General features: G+C 41.8%; 2 protein-coding genes across 2 annotated transcripts in view; both read right to left on the bottom strand.

Moving 5' to 3' along the window:
- Positions 1-16078, bottom strand: part of slc12a2l (solute carrier family 12 member 2-like) — a 28219-nt gene extending 12141 nt beyond the window's left edge. Inside the window, exons 1-14 of the mRNA XM_033620423.2 lie at positions 15217-16078; positions 11971-12096; positions 11740-11815; positions 9669-9764; positions 9144-9283; positions 8935-9045; positions 6793-6901; positions 6533-6660; positions 6241-6325; positions 5900-6048; positions 2613-2720; positions 740-863; positions 542-643; positions 219-374 (exon numbers count right to left, since the gene is read on the bottom strand). Of these exons, the coding sequence (XP_033476314.2) occupies positions 219-374; positions 542-643; positions 740-863; positions 2613-2720; positions 5900-6048; positions 6241-6325; positions 6533-6660; positions 6793-6901; positions 8935-9045; positions 9144-9283; positions 9669-9764; positions 11740-11815; positions 11971-12096; positions 15217-15672 (1966 nt within the window). The 5' untranslated portion in view covers positions 15673-16078. The remainder of the gene's footprint in view (positions 1-218; positions 375-541; positions 644-739; positions 864-2612; positions 2721-5899; positions 6049-6240; positions 6326-6532; positions 6661-6792; positions 6902-8934; positions 9046-9143; positions 9284-9668; positions 9765-11739; positions 11816-11970; positions 12097-15216) is intronic.
- Positions 16079-17615: 1537 nt separating this feature from the next.
- LOC144464385 (uncharacterized) lies at positions 17616-22681 on the bottom strand. The gene is made up of 4 exons (XM_078171169.1): positions 21532-22681; positions 20867-20975; positions 19971-20152; positions 17616-19887 (listed from the first exon to the last, which is right to left on the bottom strand). Exons 1-4 carry the CDS (start codon positions 21567-21569, stop codon positions 19842-19844), a joined length of 375 nt encoding a protein of 124 aa, XP_078027295.1. The 5' UTR covers positions 21570-22681; the 3' UTR covers positions 17616-19841.
- Between the last annotated feature and the right edge of the window lie 2397 nt (positions 22682-25078).

Below are 25078 nucleotides of genomic sequence, written 5' to 3'. Positions count from 1 at the left end.
TTATTTCCCCTAGGTTCTTGTTTAAATTGGTGTATTCAAACAGAGAATTAAGGAGCTTTTCCTATTTGACTTCAGTACAGCATGACTTTTTTTGGCAGCCATCTAGTTTCCATTAGAGGAACTGCATTTTAGGACACTTGCCATTGGTTTTAACATTGATAGTAGCAAGTGTTTGTAGTTTGTAGTTAGAAAAGACTTTGAAATCAACATGTGCTCACCAGGTTTCTTGTAGCTGACGTAGATGTAGAGAGCGAGGACGATGAGCAGAGTGACCAGAGCTGCCCACCAATTAATGACAAACATCACCACGCAGCACAGGATCGCCCCCGCGAGAGACACCCACATGTTGTAGTACTTGAAGCTGGGACGCCACCCTGTGGTGACAGACAAGGATGAAACATAAAGAGACATTTTCGAGATTTTTTAAAGGCCAGATCAACTCTAATTTTACTAGAACCTAGTTCAAGGCAGGTATGAATAACTCTCACCATATGTGAAGACTGGAGTGAATGAAACTGTGACTTCAGTTGACAAAGTTTACCTGGAGAGTTGGCCAGAGAGGCGTGAAACACCGAGAAGTTAATGAGAGCGTATGAAGCCAGGAAGAAGTTGGAGATGATGGGAGCGATGATGTTCAACTCCGCTAACAGACAACAACAGAGAAGTTCAGTATTCAGAAAGCTTCAGTTCCGGCTGTGTCATTCGAAGAGTAAAATTAAAATCTATGTTTGGAGCCTACCAATGAGAATGAAGGCGAGGCCGATACCAAAGGTCAGGACGTAACCACGGAGAGGCTCATTGTTCCGCCCATAACCCTTTGCAAACACATGCAGTCCTGGATAGATGTTGTCCTTACACAGAGCCTAAAATCACAACATTCATTTCATGTGTGAAGTTTTGTTGACCGAGTAGTTCAGAGAGAGAGGTTTGACATCGGATCAGGCCTGGGTGGAACTAAAGTTGATTTTACATGATCCAAATTTTGAGCCACCATCGTGTAGAGTGTAAAATATCATTCTTAGTTTTGGAATTTGCTTCACTAGCTTCTTCCGGTGCTTTCAACCATATTTTAGGCCTAATTTCTAGAAGGGCACTCGACACTTTTGATGAGTGTTGCTCGACAGAAAAAACATATTTTTGACAGAAAAAGTTGCTCGATGCTTTCCTTTCATGTCGCGCACCTGGAGAATTTTGTTATGTTGCCAAAAATGTAATATTTTGTCATGCACTATAATTGGTAGTATTGCTGTTGTTGCCATGGAGATAGCAGTTTTCAATTCACACTGACTCTGACCTGCATTCAGCGTCTCTATCCACTGCAGCAGTCGGCCAAACTGCCTTCACCAGGCTGACTGACAGCAGACATTTAGAGAACCAAAGTAGTTTTCATGTCAGTGCCATGGGAAGACATCATCAGTGTTTGTATTTATTGATTGATTGATTTTATTTCCAATCCCACCGTATCGATCGAGGGGAATCTGCCGCCCGCAGACAGACTGGGAGCAGATCACTCAATACAGATATGGTTAATAAGATAAACACATACATACACTGGAATATTTGTGTGATTTTAACAGCTCTCTGTGCAGACTGTGCTTCACTGAAACAGAAATAGACTTGGACCATAAAAGAAGACAGGGTAACCTTCACCTTTCGTCTAAGCATAAATTAAAAATGTCTCTTTCTTTTCCGTCAAGCGACACACTTCAAGTGTTGAGAGCCCTACCATGAATCAGAGACCAAACTTTTTAAACTGATGAAAACTGTAAGGGTTATGGAAAAAAGCTATTAAGTGGACCTTGGGTTCAGTTTTGTTTTCTCAAAACTATAATGTATTTCAAATTAATTTATTTTCCTTTTTTTCATCAGCTTTATTATTTAACCCTGTACAAAATCAACCCGGTCTCACTCCAAGGTTGTCAAAATCCAGCACTTGGGCAATGACTTGCAGCGTCAGACACTGACAAAAAAGCCATCCGTTAACGTCGGCATGATAAGCTGCCAGTCGCCGTTACAGCTTAATGGTGCTCGGCAGTGTCAGAGGGAAACACGGCGGGACAGGTATGGAAGTTAAGACGACGAAAGTTTGAGTAGGGTGGTGGATGGGTTCAACAAACACACAGGAGTGTTCGCATCCAGTAAGATTATGAAGTCAAACCATTGTTTCTTCCTAAACCCAACTATGTGCGTGTGTTGTTGAAGGCAAAAAAAATGTCAGTTCACTCTGTTGTACCGACGCAGTGTGTTTATTTGAAACAGACTGTATGTAAACTGTGCATTTCGTGTAAAAACAGAAGTGTATTTTGAAAGAAGAAAATGTGTTGAACAGTCTGAAGTTGACACGGCTTCCCAGAATGTCAACAACCGTAGCACCCAGTGTATCTTTCATGTCATATCGGGACATAGAAAGTCCGTGACCAAATGCTGGTATGTGATGAGGTCGGAGTGAGAATGTGTTGGCCAAATACACATTAATGACTGCAGTCTGATGACATGACTGATATGTTCAATTTCCAGTTATTGTCAGAGGTTCTACATGAATCTGTGTGAAGTGATGCTGTTGTTGGTCTTCTAATAAATGTAATGTTTCTGTAATATATCAAATTTCTGACCTGGAAGACTTTGGGCGCGCTGACGAGTGAGGCCAGAGCCGACGACAGAGTGGCTGAAAAAATCCCTGCGGTAATCAGAGGCCCGAAGCCCGACACCAGACTCATCACCTGAAACACATACACACACCTTTAGGTTTACACTGACCTATCACAAAATACTTAGAATGCTGTCTTTTCTTTTTTAAATTAAGAAGTGTTGATTCTTTTTCCTAAACAAGCTGAAGATGAAAATCATCTCAAAATATAGTTTTATTACCAACTGACTGACTAAATTAAAGGATGCTTTGTTCTCAAATGTCAAAACCTACCAACATTATATGACGTCTGTTAGCATGTGAAAATAAGACAAACACAAACAGATGTTAGATTTATTCACATCTGTCTTTTTGTTTGACACATTTTAGTGATACAGAGCAAAACTTCAAATAAAGAGTCAAACTAAAACCAGAGCAAGTTTTTCTGTCTGTGGCAACACACGAGATTGTGCACAATGTCAGAGATATCAGTGTCAGTGAGCTGCATGCGCACGCGAGTGTGTGTGCATGTGTGTGTGTGTGTGTGTGTGTGTGTGTGTGTAGGTGCGTGTTGTCAAAGCTCTCATTCATCTCTGTCTCCAACCAGCCAGAGACCTTGTGACTCAAAACAACAGTCACTATTATCACTGCTGCACTTTGTTCGAGAACAGCTCCATCTCACTCGCACACACACACACACACACACACACACACACACACACACACACACACACACACACACACACTATACGGTGCAGGCATCCAGGACATGCAGGGAAACAGGATCAGAGCAGCAGTCTGACACGATTCACACTTGTGTTAAACAAAGAGTCTGTTAATAACGTCCACACCTCATATCCATCTTTGTCATTAAGGTGGAAATATACACTTAGTGAGCAGAAATGCATTGTGTTCCATCAGTTTAAAATAAATAATGTGGTGAAACCAAACATCCTTTGATACTTTAGATTTAGAAAAACATGCACATACACAAGCAACTTTTAAAACCTTCTAAAAACTAGAATACAAATACGTACACATGAAGCATGAAAAAAGTTCTTAATGCTATATAAACAATAATATCTACAGAGAGTATTGAGACAAATAATCACAAGTAAAATAAGGAGAGAAGAAAATCACATAAAAATAGAATTACTGCCTTACAGTCTGCATCCATGTCAGTGAAAACATGGATGCTTCACATACAGGATCTATACAATCAGCACAGTTTCAAGATTAGAGTCATTAATTCAGTATCTGACCAAATGTCTCCCCTTCTGTTCCTGAGATATGACGCTGAGTAAAGTGTTTTTGCAGAACGTTATGATGTCACAATGAAGTTGACCTTTGACCTCTTGGATATTACATGTCTACATTAACTTTGTGAGGTCACACTGACCTTTGACCTCCTGATTCCAATCAGTTCACCCTTAAGTCTAAGTGGATGTTTGTGCCAAATTTGAGGAAAATCCCTCAAGGCCTTGTTGACATTCTGTGTACATGAGAATAAATCAGATGCAAGGTCACAGTGACCTTGACCCTTGACCACCAAAATCTAATCCTTCCATTACTAAATCCAAGTGAAGGTTTCTGCCAAATCTGAAGAAATGTCTTCACACTGTTCTTGAGATATCATGTTCACAAGAATAAGATGCAAGGTCACAGTGACCTTTGACCACTAAGAGCTTATCAGTGCATTGTTAAAGGGATAGTGCACCCAAAAATGAAAATTCAGCCATTATCTACTCACCCATATGCCGAGGGAGGCTCAGGTGAAGTTTTAGAGTCCTCACATCACTTGCAGAGATCCAAGGGGAGAGGAGGTAGCAACACAACTCCACCTAATGGAGGCTGATGCCGCCCCAGATTCAAACGTCCAAAAACACATAATTGAAACCACAAAATATCTCCATACTGCTCGTCTGTAGTGATCCAAGTGTCCTGAAGCCCCGACATAAAAAGTTGTTTGGAAAAACATCATATGAACTCTGTTTTTAGCCTCATTGTAGCCTGTAGCTCTACTTTTTACAACTTTTTATGTCGGGGCTTCAGGACACTTGGATCACTACAGACGAGCAGTATGGAGATATTTTGTGGTTTCATTTCTGTGTTCTTGGACGTTTGAATCTGGGGCGCCGTCAGCCTCCATTAGGTGGAGTTGTGTTGCTACCTCCTCTCCCCTTGGATCTCTGCAAGTGATGTGAGGACTCTAAAACTTCAGCTGAGCCTCCCTCGGCATATGGGTGAGTAGATAATGGCTGAAGTTTCATTTTTGGGTGCACTATCCCTTTAGGGGAAAGTGGGCATTTGTGCCAAATTTAAAAAGTTTCCTTGAGATGTTGGGATGGATGGACGGACAACCTCAAAACATAATGCCTCCCGCCACAGTGATTGTTGGCACAGTGGCATAAAAACAAAACAAAAAAAGGTCCTTAATATCATACAAACAATATGAATAATACCTGTAAAGAGCACTGGCACAAAATAATGACAAATAAAGTGAGAAGGAAACCACATACAATGCATTTCAGGGATTAAATGTGTTGGTGTGTTGAGTGTCTTGTGTCTGCAGAGCTGCAATGATTAATCGATTAATTGCCAACTAATTTGCTACTTTATGACAGTAAACTGGATATCTATGGGCTGCTGAAAAAACAAGACTTTTATGGACATCATCTCGGACTTTGGGAAACACTGATTGACATGTTTCACCAATTTCTGACATTTTACTGACCAAACAAATAATCCATTAATCTGGAAAATAATCATCAGATTACTCAACAATAAAAACAATCCTTAGACACAGCCCTGTCTGCAGACAGCAGTGTTAGCAGCTTTAAATACAGTTATGTCACTCGTAGCATCAAAACCAAAGTGATGCCTGATGAGTCCTGGTTTGAAGGCTGCATTAAGAGTAGCACACTCTGTCCATGTAACATACCACACACAGACAGAAGATGGTGTCGAGGTAAGTTGTTAACGAGGGACAAAATGTGTTCAAACCGCTGCTGTTGTGAGTGTCAATGTGTGTCAGCAGTGACAAACAGCACAGTGTCGTATCCTGACACAGCATCGCTGTCAACGCATTGGCCTCCATAGAAAACAATAGCTGTGGGTGTTCTGACGTCACACTCTGTCAGTGTGCGTTGGCCTTTATGTAACACACATTCCTGAGCTTGTCCGAGTGCTTTGAAACAAACAGTAAATACCTCGATCTGGTTGGTCATCAGATCCACATAATCAAGCTTCCAGAGATGAGCGTGTGTCAGTTACCTGGAAGTCGTTCATCAGGCCGTACTGACAGCCTCCCTCCTTGCAGATGGAGAAGTCGTAGCCCAGCGTGCATGCGGCGTCGGTGCAGTTAACCGTGTCACTCACTGTGTCATTGTGGTCGCCGGTGGCATCCCTGACGATGCAAGAGCCTGCAGGAGGAGAAAATCAACACAAGCTCTGACATGTTGTAGCTGTAGCAGAGTCAAATCATTAAGGAGATTTAATCCCCTGTTGTAGTCAACCTGTTTCTCTCTTTGCCCTCTTTTTGTTTTCTTCAGTTATGTTTGGTTTGGTTGGAATACAGAAGCGGAGAAGTGTTGAACTCAAGTGTAGAATATTACCTGTGGAGATGGCGACGGCCACATAGGTGATTCCTGTGATGAGGATGGCCAGTAGAGTGCCTTTAGGGATCGCTGACTGAGGATCCTGAAGAAGGAGACACGATGAGATTCAAGTTTAGTGTCTGCTCTGGAGATTTAACTTGAGCTTCAAGCAACTTAAAGACTTGATACCAAGCTGAAAGCATTGCTTCACTGACTGACTTTGTCTCTCTGTCCACCATTAATCACACACAATTAGAGTATCAGACACCACAAGATGCACTTCATGTATGTTGGAAAAGGTGAAGCTCACCGTGAGGTCTCCGGAGATGTTGGCTCCAGCCAGGATCCCGGTGGCTGCTGGGAAGAAAATGGCAAACACAGAGAAGAATGTCTCCTCGTCTCTGAAGTCTGGACCCAGGTTCTCTAAGAAGATGGCAGCTGTAGGAGGAGAGAGCCAAAACAGAGGAATACATAGGCTAAACTTTTACATTCTAACACTGCACACATTAGGCCAGGGACACTTTGCAATAGAACAAAAGTCTGGACAAAACCGAGAGAGTGCCGACTGACAGTGGTAGCCGAAGAATCCTTTGGGCTCTTTGCTCTCTGATGTCATGAAGGTTCCTATGAAGTAGTTGGCGATGGCTCCCAGCAGGATCACCAGGAGGACAATCTGAGCCTGATGGACAGAGACAGAGAGAAAGAATAAGATGAGTAGAAGGTTTAAGTAAGGGACACCATGATATTTTGATTTTCGCAGATGAAATGAACCCAATGCAACATCTGCTGATGCGTGATCTACTTTACACGTGGAGAGAATCTCTGACTCCCACTCTCATAGAGATTTTGATGATCCTAACTGGCAACTAGAGGTGCCTCGCAGTCAATAAATTGCGTATGGCATGCTCTACGTACCTCTTGGCTAATGTCTGATTGGCTTATAGAAAGTCTCTTGTGTCCAAGTGTCCACCATGGGAACTTATTTCAGAAAAAATATGGAATGTTTTGATCCCCTGTGAATTGTGCCATGAATTGTTTTTCACAATTTTTCAATTTAAAAGGTAATTTTGCAAGAAAGTCTCAGATTGTCAAAGGTTTATAATAGAGCCATTTAGTTTTGTGACAACATCTCTCCTCTTGTGTGACAGATTGATTTTTCTCCTTTTCAGGGCGTTACACTTGCACAATATACGTCACCTACACTAGCTTGCTAGCTAGGCTACTTAGCTATATTCCACGCACAAATGTAATGTCATCTCACCTGATGTGTTTTAACTAGCGGCTCCTGGTCTGTTTATTCAGCCAGGAAGCAAAGGAATGCACAAGACTTGTTGCTCCAGTACAAAACACAAAGGCATTGTAGCTTCAGTGAGAGAGAAAATTACGATGTCACCTACGCAACTTGTGTAGTCTTTGAGATACATGTTTCACAGTCTTAAAGGGGCAATAAGCGGAAATTCATCATTTCTAGATTGAAGGAATTAAAAAATCGCTTTGTGAAGAACTAGAGGTGTAATTTCATCTGGAGTATAGCATGACGTCACACACCCTCTCTCCGTGTTGATCTCCAGCCCCTTGTTTACAAGCCGGTCCGGCTGCGCGTTCATGTACGTTCATGTGAATCACCGCATCTTCCCTCCTCTCGGAGCCCTTGGCCCTCCCTTCCTATAAAAGGCTACAGCCAGTGAGCGAAGGGAAATGGCAGAGAGCGGAATGAAACGTTCACCTGAAGACGACCAGGATCCCACATTACCTCTAAAGAAACAACGGTTGTTGGTGAAGAAGTTGTCGGATAAAGAAAGGGACAGAACCCAGATTAACATTGGCCTTGCATTTCCAGGGTTGAGAGCACTGCAAGAGCTAAAGGGGCTACAATCTGACTCAGAGCTCTTCTTCTCCTGGACAGGTACAACATAAAGTCAAATGTCTGTTTTAATTAGTGTTACAGTAACGTTAGGCACATGTCACTATGTCAATTCAATTAAATTTAATGTTAAAATCGTAGCATGGGTTAATGTCCAGAGCTTGAGTTATTAGCGGCTCGGTCCCAGCAATGGGTCAGTGTTAGGTGAGTAGCCCGGCAGCCCAGCTAACATTTGCAATTAGCATTGTAAAATGTAGCCTGGCGGGCTCATGGGCTAAAACATCACTCTCACTCACGGAGAAGAGGAGGAACGTTAGCGGCGATGGCTCTAGCCGAGTCGGCTGCCACCGGCTACTGGAGTAACTTGCAGCTATGGAGCGCTTCCACCAGCTCTTCTAGTCACTGAGCCTCGCCTCCATCTCAGCTAATATATTACATTTATTACAGGTACCATCATCATTGAAGTAGGCAGGGGAATAGCTAAACACAGCAGAGACCAAGAGTGAGTGAAAGACATCGCTAACTGCTAAACTAAGTTTAGATGGGGCGAGTGGGGGGTGGGGGGTGGAGAGCAGAGGTAGAGGGAGGAGCGGCTCATGACACACTTTGTTTTGGTCTACAGGCAGTGCACAACAGCAAACCTAGCAGTGAAACAATTTTGCTTTTTGCCCCTTTAAACTTCGATAGTTTTACAAAAAACTGTGCCTTTCTTGGCTTGTAAAATTGTTTTAAATTGACAAACATTGTATGTGTAATTCATGGCACAGTTCACATGGGATCAAAAACGTATTGTCTCTTACCATTAACTACTGTACATATCTTTTCAGAAACAAGATTTCCAGTCCTACCTTGGCTTCCCACTCCATCCCAGCTACAGAGATTCCCAGCAGCAGGATGACGGTCAGAGTCCCGACGATACGAATGTCATTTAGCTCATCAGTCATCAGAGCATCAACATCCTGCCACCAAAGCAGAAACAAAATCAGTATCAAAGTCAGTGCTTGACATACAGAGGAACAGAAAGATGTTTGAATGGTTGCACCAAAGTATTTCTCACATTAAGCAACTCAACGACCGTCTCTGCAAAGCCTACGACGTACATGGCCACAGCCACAGCGTTGGCGAACGCAAAGATGAGACCAATGGAACCTCCGAACTCTGGTCCCAGACTCCTGGAGATCAGGTAGTACGCTCCACCTGGACAGCAGTGATACACAACATTAATCATTGTTGCCTCATGTTGGTTCACCTCAGGGATAAAGAGTCTTTGTCAGGGACACTTCTACAGGAACGATGGCTGTAAACACAGAGCTTTAATTTAACATGCTGGTAAAACAGTCAAGGATGCTGACTCCCTGGAAACTTTGGTACAACTTTTCTGACATCCTCTTGACTGAGCCTTGATTATTCTTACATCAAATGTGTTTGTGGTTCAGTGGTTTGAGCTGGTTTACAATAATGTTTGTATGTTTTACTTCTGAAAGTCTGATTATAAATGCAAATGTTTTTATCCAGCCATTTAGGGTTTTAAAAACTCAGAAAACATTTCAGAATAAAAGCCTGTGTACAGTTGGTGTCTCACCTCCACGTACGAAGCCGTTGGTTGCTATAGCAGAGGTAGACAGACCAGTGATGGTGGTGACCAGTGTGGCCATGAGAATGATCGCAATGGTCAGTCCTATTGCACGTAAACAAGTGAAAGCAATGGAAAACAAACAAACAGTGACGTTAAAAGATTTTAAGAAAATAACTGACAACTGATCAGTAGCTAACCATGTCAATGTATTTGCCAGTAAATGTTTCAAGAAGCAACATGTGTACCCTGCTACAATACAAAATGCAAAAAATGTAATTTTGTGTAAGCTAACCCAACTTTTTTCAGAACGTTCATTTATACAATCTTATGACTCTCATTCTATATCTTAGACCAGTCAGGCTCATTTCAAACAGTTAAAACAGCAACTGGTTGCTACAAAACCCATGTTTAGGGCCTTAAAGACAGCTGTAAAAAAAAAAAAGAAAAGGAATGGGTTGTTACAAAACACCCAGAGCTTTAAAAACAGTGATGGGTTGCTACAGAACATCAAAGTTAAGTGCTTAAAAGACAGCTGGAAAAACAGTGACAGGTCACTACAAAACCCTCATATTTGGTGCCTAAAAGGGGGTTGGAAAAATAGCGATAGGTTGCTACAAAACATCCACATTTAGTGCCTAAAAGACAGCTGGAAAAACAGTGACAGGTTGCTACAAAAACCCCACATTTGGTGCCTAAAAGGGGGTTGGAAAAATAGCGAAGGGTTGCTACAAAACCCATGTTTAGTGCCTAAAAGACAGCTGGAAAAAACAATGACAGCTTGCAACGAAACATCCACATTTAGTGCTTAAAAGACAGCTGGAAAAACCGTGACAGGTCACTACAAAACCGTCATATTTGGTGCCTAAAAGGGGGTTGGAAAAACAGCGACGGGTGGCTACAAAACCCATGTTTAGTGCCTAAACTACAGCTGGAAAAAACAGCGACAGCTTGCAACAAAACATCCACATTTAGTGCTTAAAAGACAACTGGAAAAACTGCAACAGGTTGCTATAAAACATCCATGTTTACTGCCATAAACAGCTGGAAAAATAGCAACAGGTTGCGACAAACCCCCACATTTGGTGCCTAAAAGAGGGCTGGAGAAACAGACAGGTTGCTACAAAACCCATATTTAGTGCCTAAAAGACAGCTGGAAGAAACAGTGACAGCTTGCAACAAAACATCCACATTTAGTGCCTAATAGACAGCTGGAAAAACTGTAAAAGGTTGCTACAAAACATCCATGTTTACTGCCATAAACAGCTGGAAAAATAGCAACAGGTTGCGAGAAACCCCCACATTTGGTGCCTAAAAGAGGGCTGGAGAAACAGACAGGTTGCTACAAAACCCATGTTTAGTGCCTAAGAGAGCTGGAAAAAACAGCAACAGGTTGCTCCAAACATTAATGTCTTGTGCCTGAACGACAGCTGAAAAACAGCAACAGGTCACCACAAACTCACTGTTTGGTTTTTAAATTGCCACTGAACAAACAGTGTCAGGTAGGTCACTACAAAACCTCCATGTTTAAGTGTCTCAAAAGCCGCTGGAAACACAGATGAGATGCTAAAACAAATTGGTTTTGTTTCTTGGGTTTGTTTCCATAAAGAGATCAAAACCAACAACCGGCGTCTCTTAGCTACTGTCTGACATCATGCCTTTAGTGAGCCCAGTGTGAGGGGAAGTCCTAGCAGTGACTTATCTAATCAGAGGTTTCACTTTCTCCTCAGTGGTTGACAACTAGATATTTAGTTTGAGTCATATCTAACAACCAAAATGGATTTCCCTGAAGTGGAATCTTATCAGTGTCCTTTACACAAAAACGTTGAGAGCCACTGCTCCAGGGAGTTTTTATTCTGTGTAGCAGTGAGGCTCAGTGATGTGTTTTTATTACTAAAGGAAGAAGATATATCAGGCTTTGATAAACACACAGTACTTTTAGTAGACACCTTCATTGTTCATATGAGTCTTTTTATAGGGTTTGCTGAGGAAGAAAAACATTAATTGTTTGTTTTTATAGCTTTGAGTTGTAACTACCGAATAATACGTCTATTGAGAAACTCAGATTATTTGTACGTACCGATTCCAGCCTGTCCAACAATCCAGGACATTCGGATAAAAAGCATCACACCCCAGATATTCAGCATGCAACGGATCTGAAACACACACACACACACACACACACACACACACACACACACACACATATACATGATTATACTTGTGTGGACCAGCTTGTATTCCCAGATGGGAGGTGAGTCTTAAACTGCAGAATGCTCCTTTAACGTTTCTCCATATACAGAACACTAACCAAGACTCCTTTGACCCAACCAAACTTGACAGTTCCTCCTTTTGCCTCCTTTGCTGCCAAAGCCGCTGCAGCCTCCTCGGCCGCTGTTGGCTCCTCTCCATTGGCCAGACCGTCCTCAAATGGCTCCTGACAACCAATCACAGCCAAGATGGAGAAGAGTGAAAGACAAAGAGAAAAAGTTCATCAATAAATCCATAAAAAAACTGTGCCACAGGTTTGAACATCAATTTCATTTAATCATTAGATTTTATTTTATTACTCAAATGAAATTCACAAACATTTATTAAGTATGAGCATCATAATGACCTCACTTTAAAAAGGCTGATTATAAATTAAATATGAATTTCATATCAAAAACTTAAATAAATGCTTGAAATGTTTGCTTTGGTAACTTTTAATGAGCGTTCGCCATTTTTTTGACACTTTAGGAAGTGCTGTGATTTTCATTTATTAATCTACTTTACTTTAATTTAAGGGTGTTTTGACAGTTCACGTCCATTTCAGATGAACAGCGGAGACTTGTTACAACATGTTCCTCACGCTAAAAATTCAAGCACTTGAACCTCGTAGATACTGTTTTACAGAAAAAATCCATGATTGTGCTGGAGTAGAGGTAAAACACAATGTTTTCACTGTCCTACTTATTAGTAACTGCATATATAAATATATATACTTAAGAAAGGTAATCCACAATAATGTTGCTTGACTGAGTGAACCTGAAAGCTAAGCTCACGTGACTGAAAGAGAAAATACAAAGACTTGAACCTTGAATTTCTCAGAACTTGTTAAAGTGACTCCTTACTTATAGAAATATTATGGCATGTATGAAATGTATAGTTTAATGTTAACATCATAAGAACAAATTCATGCTGACCACACACTTGTGTTTAGTGTGAATTTATAATGAGTTGTGTGTCACATTAACATCAAAGTGATATTTATGTGTTGATTTTGGCACTACAAAACGACTTAAATATAGTGTCTTTAACTAAGTTATATCTGATATATATACACATGAGTGGAATAGGCAACTGAAGGGCCTACCAGGCACAGGCCCAGGGACCCAAAGTGTCAGGGGCCCCCTTGGCATCTCCTGCAAATTGTCACTCACATAAGCACGGAAGAGACACAAAATGACCACAAAGGGACAAGACATACCTATAAAAACAGGCAAAACACAGCCCAGTCCCCAGAAAACAAATGTATTGTACACATTGTACATTTCTGCAAACCATGGATACATTAGCATGGTATTATGTAGCAGATATGTTGAGAGGTTTAGGCACAAAAACCACTTGGTTATGGTTTGGAAAAGATCATGCTTTGGCTTAAAATACCCAGTGTGGGGGACACTATCCCTGCTGGAAAAGCAGGGATGTCTTTGTAAAACATAACCACTTTTCATGGTACTATCCCTGCTGGAAAAACAGTGATAGGTTGCTACAAAACACCTACATTTGGTGCCTAAAAAGTGTCTTGATAAACAGTGACAGGTTGCTACAAAACATGCATGTTTGGTGCCTAAATGGCTGCTGGAGGAACAGTAACAGGTTGCTATACCACACCTACATCTGATACATAAAAAGCAGCTGGAAAAACAGAGATGGTTCACAACAAAACACTCAAGTTTGTTGCTTAAAAAGCTGTAGAAAAACAGGGATAGGTCACTACAAAACATTCACGTTTGGTGCCATATAGGCCACTTGAAAACACTGATGGGTTGCTACAGTCCCCACACATTTGGTGCCTAAAAAGCATCTTGATAAACAGTGACAGGTTGCTACAAAACATGCACGTTTGGTGCCTAAATGGCTGCTGGAGGAACAGTGACAGGTTGCTACACCACACCCATGTTTGGTGTCTAAAACACTGGAAACAGAGATGGGTTGCTACAAAACACCCACATTTTGTGCCTAAAAAGCTGCAACATGGTGCCTCACTAAATCATGACCAGTTTTGTTGTGTGTCAGTCTTGAACAGCGGCCTGCAGTGGTCTGCAGCTTGGCAGGTGTCTCATCAAGCAGCCACACCATCCACTATCCCATCCACCTCTTGATTAAAACGTCTGCTCATATCAGAAGCATTGATATGAGACGAAACATGCAAATGTACATATTCATGATAAGTAGATGTACAATGCCAAATTGTGGCGACTCATAACCAAAAAAACCCAAACAAACCACAAAGTCTGTGTGTCTTCCTCCATGTAGGGGGTGGGGCCTTTCATGTCTGTGCCCAGGGTCTCATTGTCTCATAATGCGCCCATGAACACAAAGAATGTGATTTGTTATTTCACCTATGGAGTGGTTGTACAAAGAGCTCAAACATCATCCAACATCCTGCTGTCAGAATACTTTAACTGCTCACTATCAATGTACAATGTCGGCCTATGTTACAGCTACCTAGTCGTATCAGAGGAGTGGGAGAGTGGCAAGGGATGCCTGCAGGGTCATGAGAGGCAGCATTGTGTGTGTGAGCGTGTGCGTGTGTGTGTGTTGGGGTCATGCCTCCAGTGATGTCACTGAGCCCACTCAGTGTCTCTCAAATGGGAGTGAAGGATGTCCTTACCCGCTGTGAGGCTCCAAGGACAGAGTGATGTCATGTGCTGATCTGGGATATTGGGCTTCATGAATAACATTTAATTGAATTGAATTCAAGGCGTCTAATCAGATTCATTCAACTTAAAAATTTACAGCAGCCTGGACACTAACAACATAAAAAAATATATATTTGTTACATTCACATGTTTAAGTCACTTCTTCCTCTTTTTTTGTTAAAACAATGTTTTTACAGTGTAAAACATTCCTGCAAGTTTGTTTGTGCTATTTAGTGATATCTTCATTTTTTTATCAGTTATTCTTTAAAGAAACTTATGCTAATATATAAAGATAAAATAAAGATCAATAATAATACTTCAGATTTCTGAATGCAGCCTTTTACTTGTAATTAAGTGTTTTTAAATTGTGATTGTTAATTACAGTAAAAAGTCAGTCAATCAATTTTATTTATAAAGCCCAATATCACAAATCACAATTTGCCTCAGAGGCTTTACAGCATACGACATCTCTCTGTCCTGAGGACCCTCACAGCTGATCAGGAAAAACTCCCCCCAAAAAATAAAGTCTGAATACTTCTTCCACCAAACTTGTGCGATAGTATCCATAATATTCCTACTGAATCATGTAGATTTTTCTGTGAGATCTTATTTTAAGTGATGAAGGAAATAAAAACATGTTTTATTGTTACTTTATCGAGTTCATCGTGCAGCTCCGACAGCGACGGTCTGAACAGCTTCTCTCCGGTGGCAGTCTGCCGGTAGAAGTCGATGTTTGGCACAGCGTCTATGGTGTTGTGTCCGAAGGTCCTCATGTAGTAGGTGTTGGAGTGGGAGTCGGAGATGTGCGTGTGTCCCGTGCCGGTTGAATGGATGCTGACCGAGTCGCTCCTCGCTGTGTCCGGCTCGTGGAAGACATCAGGCGGGAGCCCGATGTCCATCGCGCTGCCCAGCGCCCCTGTATCCAGGAACCCCACCACCCTGAACCGGCCTTTGGCCTCCTCGGGCGGCTTGGATCCATCCGTGGAGGCCGGGGCAGGAGCAGAGGCCGGGGCAGGCGCTGCGGATGATGTTTCTGTCACCACATCCACCTTGAAGCGGCTCTGAGGGGAGCCGCCACTCTTCAAGGACGGTTTCTGTCCCGACATGTCCGCCCGGATAGACGCTGAAACCCGTCCAAAGAGTCACTAATGCGCCGAGAGAGAAACGGTTACCGTGAAATAAACACCTGCTCCAAAACCGCGGGGAAGTCCAGGCAGCAGCGCCGCAGCATTTATTACCAAGCAGTCACAGACAGGAAGAGGAAGAAGTCATAAGACTGGAGTTCAAATCAAACATTTAGACACAAAAGTTACACACAAACAGTCATTTACTCCTGCGAGCACTGGATACGCCAGGACGCACGGCAAAGGTCTGTGCGTAATGTGCGTAAAGGACACCAACTGCCCCTCTCCTTCACTCTGTGTCTCTCTCTGTCTGTCTATCTCTGTGTGTCTCTTTCTCCGTCTCTATCTGTCCATCCATCCACGAGTTGGCGAGCGTGTCGTCCCCTCAGATGGTGACTCAAACGGTTTATTGTCATCGCTCTTGTTCTCTCTCTCCTCCTCTCTCTGGGCTCTCGAGACATCCCAGCATGTCGGGAACACGGCGGAGAGGAGGAGGAAGGAGGAGAAATGATGGATCGGTGTCCATTACGCACCAATGTTTGGCACGCGTCCTGACGCATCCAAGTCGAGAGAAAAGGAGAGGAAGAGACAGAGAGGACACTTGAGATGACGACAGGGGACAGAGATGTTAAAGTCTAGATAACACTAGAACATGAATATGTTTATTATACTGAAGTGTTCGGGCTCAGTGAACCAACTGCGCATGCCCAGACTGACAACAGAACAAAGATGTTTTTCCAAAAGCTGCAGGAATGTTAAACACTTTACATGAACTATGCCTAACCTTACACTAAACCAAATGTCTCCAGTGTGTGTGTGTGTGTGTGTGTGTGTGTGTGTGTGTGCTAGCCTAAAACAAAGGGATTTGTCATCACTGCTGGTGTCACACCGAGACATTCACACAGAGGCCAAGAGACGCACGCAGGGAGGCGAAGGGTGCGCGCGCAGCAGCAGCATGGTTTGCATAAGAAACAACAGCTGCTTTCACTGACAGAGTGCTTGATGCTGAAGCCAAACACTGGATAATAAATACAGGGACAAAATGACAGGAACCAGTTTAACCAACTTCCCTTTTGCGACACAGTTGTTTTAGTTTGTTATGTTACTGCCACACTTCTGTTCATTTGAAGATGTCATAATGGTGCGTCACTGAGTCCCAGGTGCGTCACTTTTTCAGTGTTTTGTGAAAGCAAATCGATCATTTACAATCATGAAACGATTAATTAAAATTTTCGTTTAAATGATACACTCTAAAAAAATCACTCATTCAGCTTAAAAAATGACAGTAACAAGTTAACATGCATCTTTTTAAGTAGCTCCAACTCAAGGAGTCAATCCTATGAGTCTTCTGTAATCAGACAAACTCAGATAGTTTAGTACAACCCACATGATTTGCTTTGACCTCAAAAAACTATTAATTAGGTTGAAGCAACTTAATATTTAAAAGGGGATATTTGGTGGTCGAATTATTTTATTTGAGATATTCTAATTTGTTTGTTTTAATTCCACCCAACCCATTGTAATTTATTATGCTGGGAAAACTTAATTATTTTAAGTGTTAGCCACTAACCTCTTTATATTAAAAGTTAATTGATTCAATTCAATTGATTCAATTTTTAACAACAAAATAAACTTTTATTCACTTGTAAGTTGTACTTTTTTAATTGTTTACTTATAGGAGCCCTAATTAAATGAGGTAGACCTACAATGCATATTAAACACAAGTTTTCATAACTAAAAATTTCATCAATACGTAGCACGGTGGTGCAGTGGTTAGCAGTGTCGCCTTGCAGCAAGAGGGTTTCTGGTTGAGTGACTGAATGTTTCCAATCTGAAATATAATCTATATAATATTAGTTTTTTTCAATATTTATGAAAATATAATATAAAGATTAGATAGACACAAAAAAGCATAACTATGCTGCTGACACACTCTAGAATCTATGGTTTATTGATCACAACACTACAAACAGCAGTCTCAAAACAGAAATACAAAAAATAAATGTTTTACTTTCGCAAACATATTTGGGTGAAATTATAAACTTTGCATGGTAACAATAAATGATTGCTCTGATCAGATTAAAGCAGCAACACTGCTGCAGCTCCATGTTTCCATCAGACTGTCAAAAATAATCCTGGTTTTAGAGATTATTAAATCTAAGTGACTTACTTCAAACCTGCTATCTGTCTGAGGTGCTGAAGCTCCACTGATGTGTTACATTCACAAACACTGACAGCCTGTGGTGAATATGAGAAGTGCAGGAGCTGACTGAGTCACACTGATCAAACTCACAATGACCTTGTTGATTTTAAAGAAGAACTGCAGACAAAAAGAAACAGGAACAGGGGGTTTGTCACATTATTATCCCATTACATAGAACAAAAACAACAAATAGGAGATGGATACAGATATGCAGGTAGGAAAGAGGCAGTGACCCTTTTGAAAAGACACCTGTCAGCCAATCAGAAATTAGTATGTTCGACAGCCATGGTATTAAAGCTGTTATAAATCTTTCCTGTATTTGTTTTTCTGCCTCAAATCTCTAAATAAAATCTGTCTGTACTTTCTGTGCACATCTGGGTCATTGCTTATCACTTTTGTTCCTGCATCTATAAACACATCAATTTTTTTATAGGTTGTTGTTGGTCGGGTTTTTTTGTCTTCAATACTTATGCAGCATATATAAAGTATACTATATGTTTTTCCATGTTTGTGGTATTTTACATATCTTCAGTAGTTATAGGCTTTCTGCCTCGTTCTTATTCCTTCATCAGTAGTTTGCAGATTTTAGTTTTTTGCCATTTGAATATCTTGTGTAGCTTCCTGGTTCTCCTGTTTATCTGAAAAGGGACTCATTCATCTTTTGCAAACTCAACCAACCCAGCTGGCAGACAACCAATCTGCAACGCTGTAATGTGGTTGAAATTATGTCAGTTTTAAACATTAAACAACATTGACACAATGTGTAATTCTGATGGTTGTGAAAAGGTCAACAAAAGCCTCATAAATGAACATAGAAATTTCCTAAAGATCTGCTCCAGCAATGAAACAATTTTGAAACAACATTCAAGGTTTATGAAACAACATTAAAACAACATTGCGAAATCAACGTTGATTCAACTTTCAAAATGAAAACATTATTCAACAGTGATCCAACCATGTTCAACATTAGAATGCCAGATGGGAAGGAACCAAGTGTCCTAATATAACTATATCAGAACTAGTCTACACCCATTATGTACAACATACCATACCATGACTTAGTCATACCAAAAATTAGAAAAGCACCAACATTGGTCCACAGGGGGAGCCACAGCGATCGGTCGCATTTTAGCCATTTTGAAGCATTTTTCTGTTGTTATAGCGCCACCCAGTTGCCAATTAGAGTTAAATTTCTCCAGTCACCTTGAGGCGTCCTGTTCTACATATCTACCAAGTTTAGTAAAAATCCATATGGCGGTTAGGCCTAGATAAGAAATGAGCTCTCTAGCGCCCCCATTTTGTTTGATGGGGTCAATAATGGAGGGGTCCCCTCAGATTATGTGTGGTCATATGCCTACAAAGTTGCGTGGTGATGGGTGAAACCCTTGAGATGTTATACACCTTTATGTGATGAGCCACGCCCTCCGCAATATTCATTGCCTTATAGAAGCTCAGTTTTAGTAAGTTTTCCAACTTTTGCCAAGAGGGAACTTTAGATATTGGTCCCTAGATTATGTTCACCCAGTTTCATGCAGATGGCTCAAACTTCCTAGGAAGAGATCCATTTGAAGTGTTTTTCAAAAAATTCAAAATGGCGGAAAATCTATATAAGTGGAAGTTATGGGTTCTTGAGGCAAATGTGTTCCTCATGAGGAGAGGCATCTCTGTGCAAAGTTTCATGTCTCTACGACATACGGGGCATGAGATATGCCCATTCAAAGTTTGTAATTTCAGTCGGTTGCTATAGCGCCCCCCTTGGGCCAATTGATGTAATATTGCTTCGTTGGCATCCTCCCATGACCCTCTACCACTGTGCCAAATTTCACATGGATTGACCAAGTCAGTGAGGAGAAAAATGTGGAACACACACACACAGTTTTCATCATTATATAGTAAGATAGAGAAAGTGTAAAGCAGACAGGTTTATTAGTGTTTGTGTGATCTGTCTTCAGGCTTGGTAGAGTCGCCTGGTGGTAACCACAGAGCTGTTGTACCTGCAGGAAAGCAAAGAGTTCTTAAATGTTAGCTGAATGAGTCCAAATTTGACTTCACAAGATCAGTCTCTGAGGTGTTTTACCTGGAGAAGTGGGAGGAGTGGTGAGCTGTCAGTCCTGTCTGGCTGAGAGGAGCAGAGGAAGAGGAGGAGGAGGAGGAGGAGGAGCGGTGAGTGCAGTCCTGACTGTGGCAGAGACGCTCCCGACCACAAAAACACAAGGACTCCTCCAGAGGAACCACAGGGATCTCTGCCAGAGCTGCGTTCTGACACACACACACACACACACACACACACACACACACACACACACACACACACAAAAGTCAGGTATCACAGACTTATGGGGACATACCAAGAAAAAGCGTAAGGGAGTTCGTTATGACTTCCTGTATGTTTCTACAGTGTTTGACTTGTGAGGACATGAGCACCGTCCTCACAAGTCACTGGTGTCCTCATAAGGGGACAAATACCAGTGATGTGTCCTCATATACAGGTTGCACCAACACACACACACACACACACACACTGCACATGTTTTTGGGTTATCCATCCCGTACACGTGTCCCATTCTTATGAACGCAATATCTCAAGACCGCCTCTCAGGAATTTGTTCAAGTTTGGCACAAACATCCACTTTTACTCAAGAATAAACTGATTAGAAATTGATGGTTGAAGGTCAAGGTTGCTGTGACCTCTCACAATGTATGTTTTTGCCCATAACTCATGAATTCATAGGCGAATTATGACAAAACTTCCCACAAATGTCTGATCAGATAAAATGATGACATTTTATATCCAAAAGGTCAAAGGTCAGCCTCACTGTGACATCATCATGTTTTAACGTCATATCTCAGGAACAGAAGGGGAGACATTTGGTCAGATACTGAATTGGTGACTCTAATCTTGAAACTGTGCTGATTGTATAGATCTTCTGTGTGTGAAGCATCCATGTTTTCACTGACATGGATGGTGTCTACCTTCATCAGCAGCCTCTGGTTCCTCATGTCCTGTTTCCACGGCATCACATACAGTTTGGGGATCATGGGATGTCGAGCTGAGAACGTTGGGATGTGGGAGCAGGATCGCCTCCACGTGAACATGAGAAGACAGACAGAAAGAAGGTTTTCCAGGTGTTCAACAAATTTCACATTGCATCTTTTGTCTTCAGGCTTTGTTTTCAGCTTTTCTTTTTATATATATCCTTTTACACTAAGTTGCAGATATGTATGTGCAGTACTTCAGAGTTGCTGTTAGTCAGCCCCAGGGAAATGAAATGAGCACCAAAACTACTGTGTGAGCGAAGTGATCGATGAATCATCTTGAAAAGTAGGGACAGGTGTTATAATCTGTCTGTTCAGATTGCTCAGCTCTTCTCCAACATATGATAAAATGAGCCCCCAGTGCGCCTCAAAATTACATATTGTCACATTTCAGAGCGGTGTTAAAGTAATCAAACATTTCTAGTAAAAAGTCAAATTTGCATTTTTTTCAGCAGAGCACAAAAAGGCCTTCATGTTTAAGAGAATCAGATAAAAATAAAAACTTGAGTAAAAAAAGTTCACATCACATCTGTTTGGATATTTGATGAGGTTTGTGACTTCAAAAGTTCAGATTTTAGTATAAAATCAGAAACATTACTCACTCATGTTTGTGAGAGCTCCCTGCAGCAGCAGCAGCCATGTTTGTTGACTGTCAGGGTCGCCTTAGAAACCTCCCAGTGCATGGTGGGTAAGGGGTAGGATTACAAGAAGAGACCTTGGGAATGAATCAGTGAACTGCTGATTATAACTGACTGAGGTCTGATTTAAAATCTACTGGGCACGACTCGGTATTTAAAAAAAGAAACGCATTGTTCAGGTGAGTGAGCAACAAATCCAGGAATTTGGGGGGTTATTTTTTACCATGTGACATTTGTTATGCATGTGTCCAGGCCTGTACTACAATAAAGAAGGAGTTCATAAGTTTCTGGAGATCCCTCTCATGAAGCACAGAGGTTCTCTGCAGGGTGCAGGAGCAAAGAAAGGTGATCTCCTACATCTGCAGCTTTTGTTTTTTCTTTTTTTTGTCAGGCTCATGTTGGCGTTAGGGTTCATTTGTGCCCCTCAGTCACACCAGCACATCGCCTGAACATCGCTAACTGAAGCCATTTGTTAACTAAATATGGCAGCTAAACTGAAATCATTGCTGCATTCAGCTCACACTGGGATGAGAAAGATTACAACATGCAGGCGTTGGTGATATTGGGCAACATGCTTGTTTGCATTTTAAGGCACTGTCGTTTTATTAACCACCAAGTCAGATTTATTGGAAATTTCAAAAAGATTTTCCAGTCTCCCAGTCAAAGCTTCTTGGTTGTATGTGTGGAAGCTGACATGGTGTTCACATGCCTTTACATGTTGAAACTGGTGCAGTCCAGTAGCTCCTGAGCCACAGTTGGTGCTTCTCATGTATTAGCAGCGTACCATTATAAAAGAAAAAAGTCCTCTGATCTTGTCAGAGCTTGGTGCGTTCAAAGATGCACCAACAAATCAGAGTTGGCTGCTGAACAACTTTTAATGTTAAAAACAACCAGATTTTAAATTGTCCATTTTCCATGTTAATATAAATACATCTGGGGTCTGTTCAGGATGTGACAGCACAAGTACTACTGTTGTGAGAAGTGCTCCTGGTTTTGATTGGTCAAGAGATGTGAGATCACATCACAACTGAGTGGAAACATCCGAAGCTGAAAAATGAAGTCAGTGTGGAAGTGCCAAAAACTGCAGTTCATCAAATGTCCACTTGGGACTGGCTCCTTAAGTGCAACACACACTGCCGCCATACGCCGCGTGTCAAAACGCCCTCCTCCTTTATATTCTATGAACCAACCCACACTGGTGCCGGCCGACGCGCGGCGCCGCTCTGCTTCAGCCCACTGCTCTATTTCCAGTGCGGCCGACGCTCATGGCGGCGCTGCGAGAAAAGCCTTTTATGTACATTTCGGCCGCCGTAGTATCAACTCCGGTTGTTTCAAATTTTTAATAAGACGACTTTGATAAGAAACTCACCTGTGAAATCCAAGCTGTTGTTGCCTCAAAGTTTTTCCTCTTCTTCTTCCGTTACTAGCAGTTGGCAACCGTTGGCAACTAGTGAAGGTACAGCCACCTAGCGGGCTGGGGTGGGAAATACATGTCGACGGTGCCACTGCGCGCCGCTGCCAGTGTGTGTTGGGGGCGGCACTTGACGGCCACAGCGCAGTGCCGGCGGCGGTGTGTGTTGCACTTTATACCCCTCAGTCACCACAGACCTCCATGTTAAAATGTCCAACTTCACAGCAGAGCTAAACATGTTTACAGCCTGGTTCAGAACAGTTTTGGTCTCTATCGCTGATTTTCACATTCATGACCAGAGTTGGGTATAACGCGTTACAAAGTACAAAGTAACGCGTTAGAGTACTTTGATTACTTTTTGCAGTAACGAGTAACCTAAGGCGTTAGTTTGCTGTTTGAGTAATCAAATACTTGAGTACATTTTCAAACAAGACATCAGTTACTTGCATTACTTTTAGAACGCTGGTCCTTCAGCTCTGAAACAGCAACGACTGTCTTTTGGTTCTAATAACGGAGATAACGTTAAACCTATCAGTCTGAAAGAAGCCACGGAGCTTGTGGCTCGCTACGTGGTAGAAGAAATGCTGCCGTTGTCTACGGTGGAGTCTAAAACATTCCACGGGATTGTCAGTAAAATCCCCATGACTCAACAGATGGAGGAGGACTCACTGGCAGACAGGTCAGACTCAGGACTTGCATTATGCCTGGTACACGCTACACAACTTTTCTGCCTGTTCTGAAAGTCAGAAAAGTTGTGTAGCGTGTACCAGGCATAATGCAACACGCTACACAACTTTTCTGCCTGTTCTGAAAGTCACTATGTCACATTACACAATTGTGGAGTCATCAAATCGTGCCGTGACTTGGCCGACAGACATGACACACTACACGCTGGTACTCACCAATTATCCCCGGTCGTCTTTCACAGCGTGTGTGATGTCATCGGGTTATTCTTGTCCTATTTTTATCACTTTCACTATTATTTGAGTCACTGTGTGTGTTCATGTGCCAGCCGACATGTTGCTGTAGTCACCTAAAAGCGTCAGCAGATGGAGCTACATTTGAAGCACTGCAAACATTCAAGCTACTGTATCCTCCACAACCAAAAAAGCCTATTTAGAAAAGGGAGGGATTCTCTCAGCCGAGGTTATAAGGGGCTTTTAATTTGAAACAAGTGTTGAGTTTGAAATGACGGTGCGATGTGTTAACTTTACAAAGACAACGGGAGCGGATAAAAAGTAAATATATAAACACACAGAGGGATTAATAAATAACGGAGCGTCTATAATGTAGTTTGCTTCAAATGAAGCTGGGAGCCTCTGCAGTTGTGGTGAGTAAAAGCCCCGCCGCTATTTGTTAATGTTATTACTTTATGTCCGACCGTGAGGATGTGCCATTGTTTGCTAGCTTGATGCTAATGACAGTAACGTTAACTCAGCGGGTTGACAAAGTGCCTCTGCTGTTTCACACCATCATTTCCCCCTTTTACTCTGTGTGGTAACATCCCTAGAGGAAATATTAAAAATGCTGGGGTGTTGTTGTCATACAGTTGTCTACGGCAGCAGATCGTTGTGTGTTTCTACTGGTCAAAGTGACGGCTGTGATGGGAGAATTGGATCTCAGTGAAGGGCAAGTGGTCCATAACTTTAATTTTGGAGACAAAAAAATGTAGGCTTAGCGCCCTGTGGTCCATTGGCCAATAGGAAATGTAGAATACTCAAAAGTACTTTAAAAATACTTGAGTTACTTTACTCAGGGAGTAATGCAGTAAAGTAACTGGTTACTTTTTAAAAAGTAATGCAGTAAAGTACTTTGATTACTTTTAAAGTAACCCTTACCCAACTCTGCTCATGACAACTATACAGGGAGGAATTTTAATATAACTCACTGGTTTACAGTTTATTAAGGCTTAAAGTTACGTATTGAGTGACAAGCTGTCTGCTGACAGTGTCCTCAGCTTCTCAGTCAGATCCACTTCTCGCTCCTCCACAGCTCCAGCCTCTTACGCAAATATGGTCACATCTGGCCCCCCCAAAAAACACAAAATGCCAAACTCAAGGCCTCAAACACCAGCCTACAAACCAGTGGGTGACATTAAGG

This window comes from Epinephelus lanceolatus, chromosome 9 (assembly GCF_041903045.1).
Source record: "Epinephelus lanceolatus isolate andai-2023 chromosome 9, ASM4190304v1, whole genome shotgun sequence".
NCBI classification, from domain to species: Eukaryota; Metazoa; Chordata; class Actinopteri; order Perciformes; family Serranidae; genus Epinephelus; species Epinephelus lanceolatus.
This window is presented reverse-complemented; position numbering and strand designations above follow the sequence as displayed.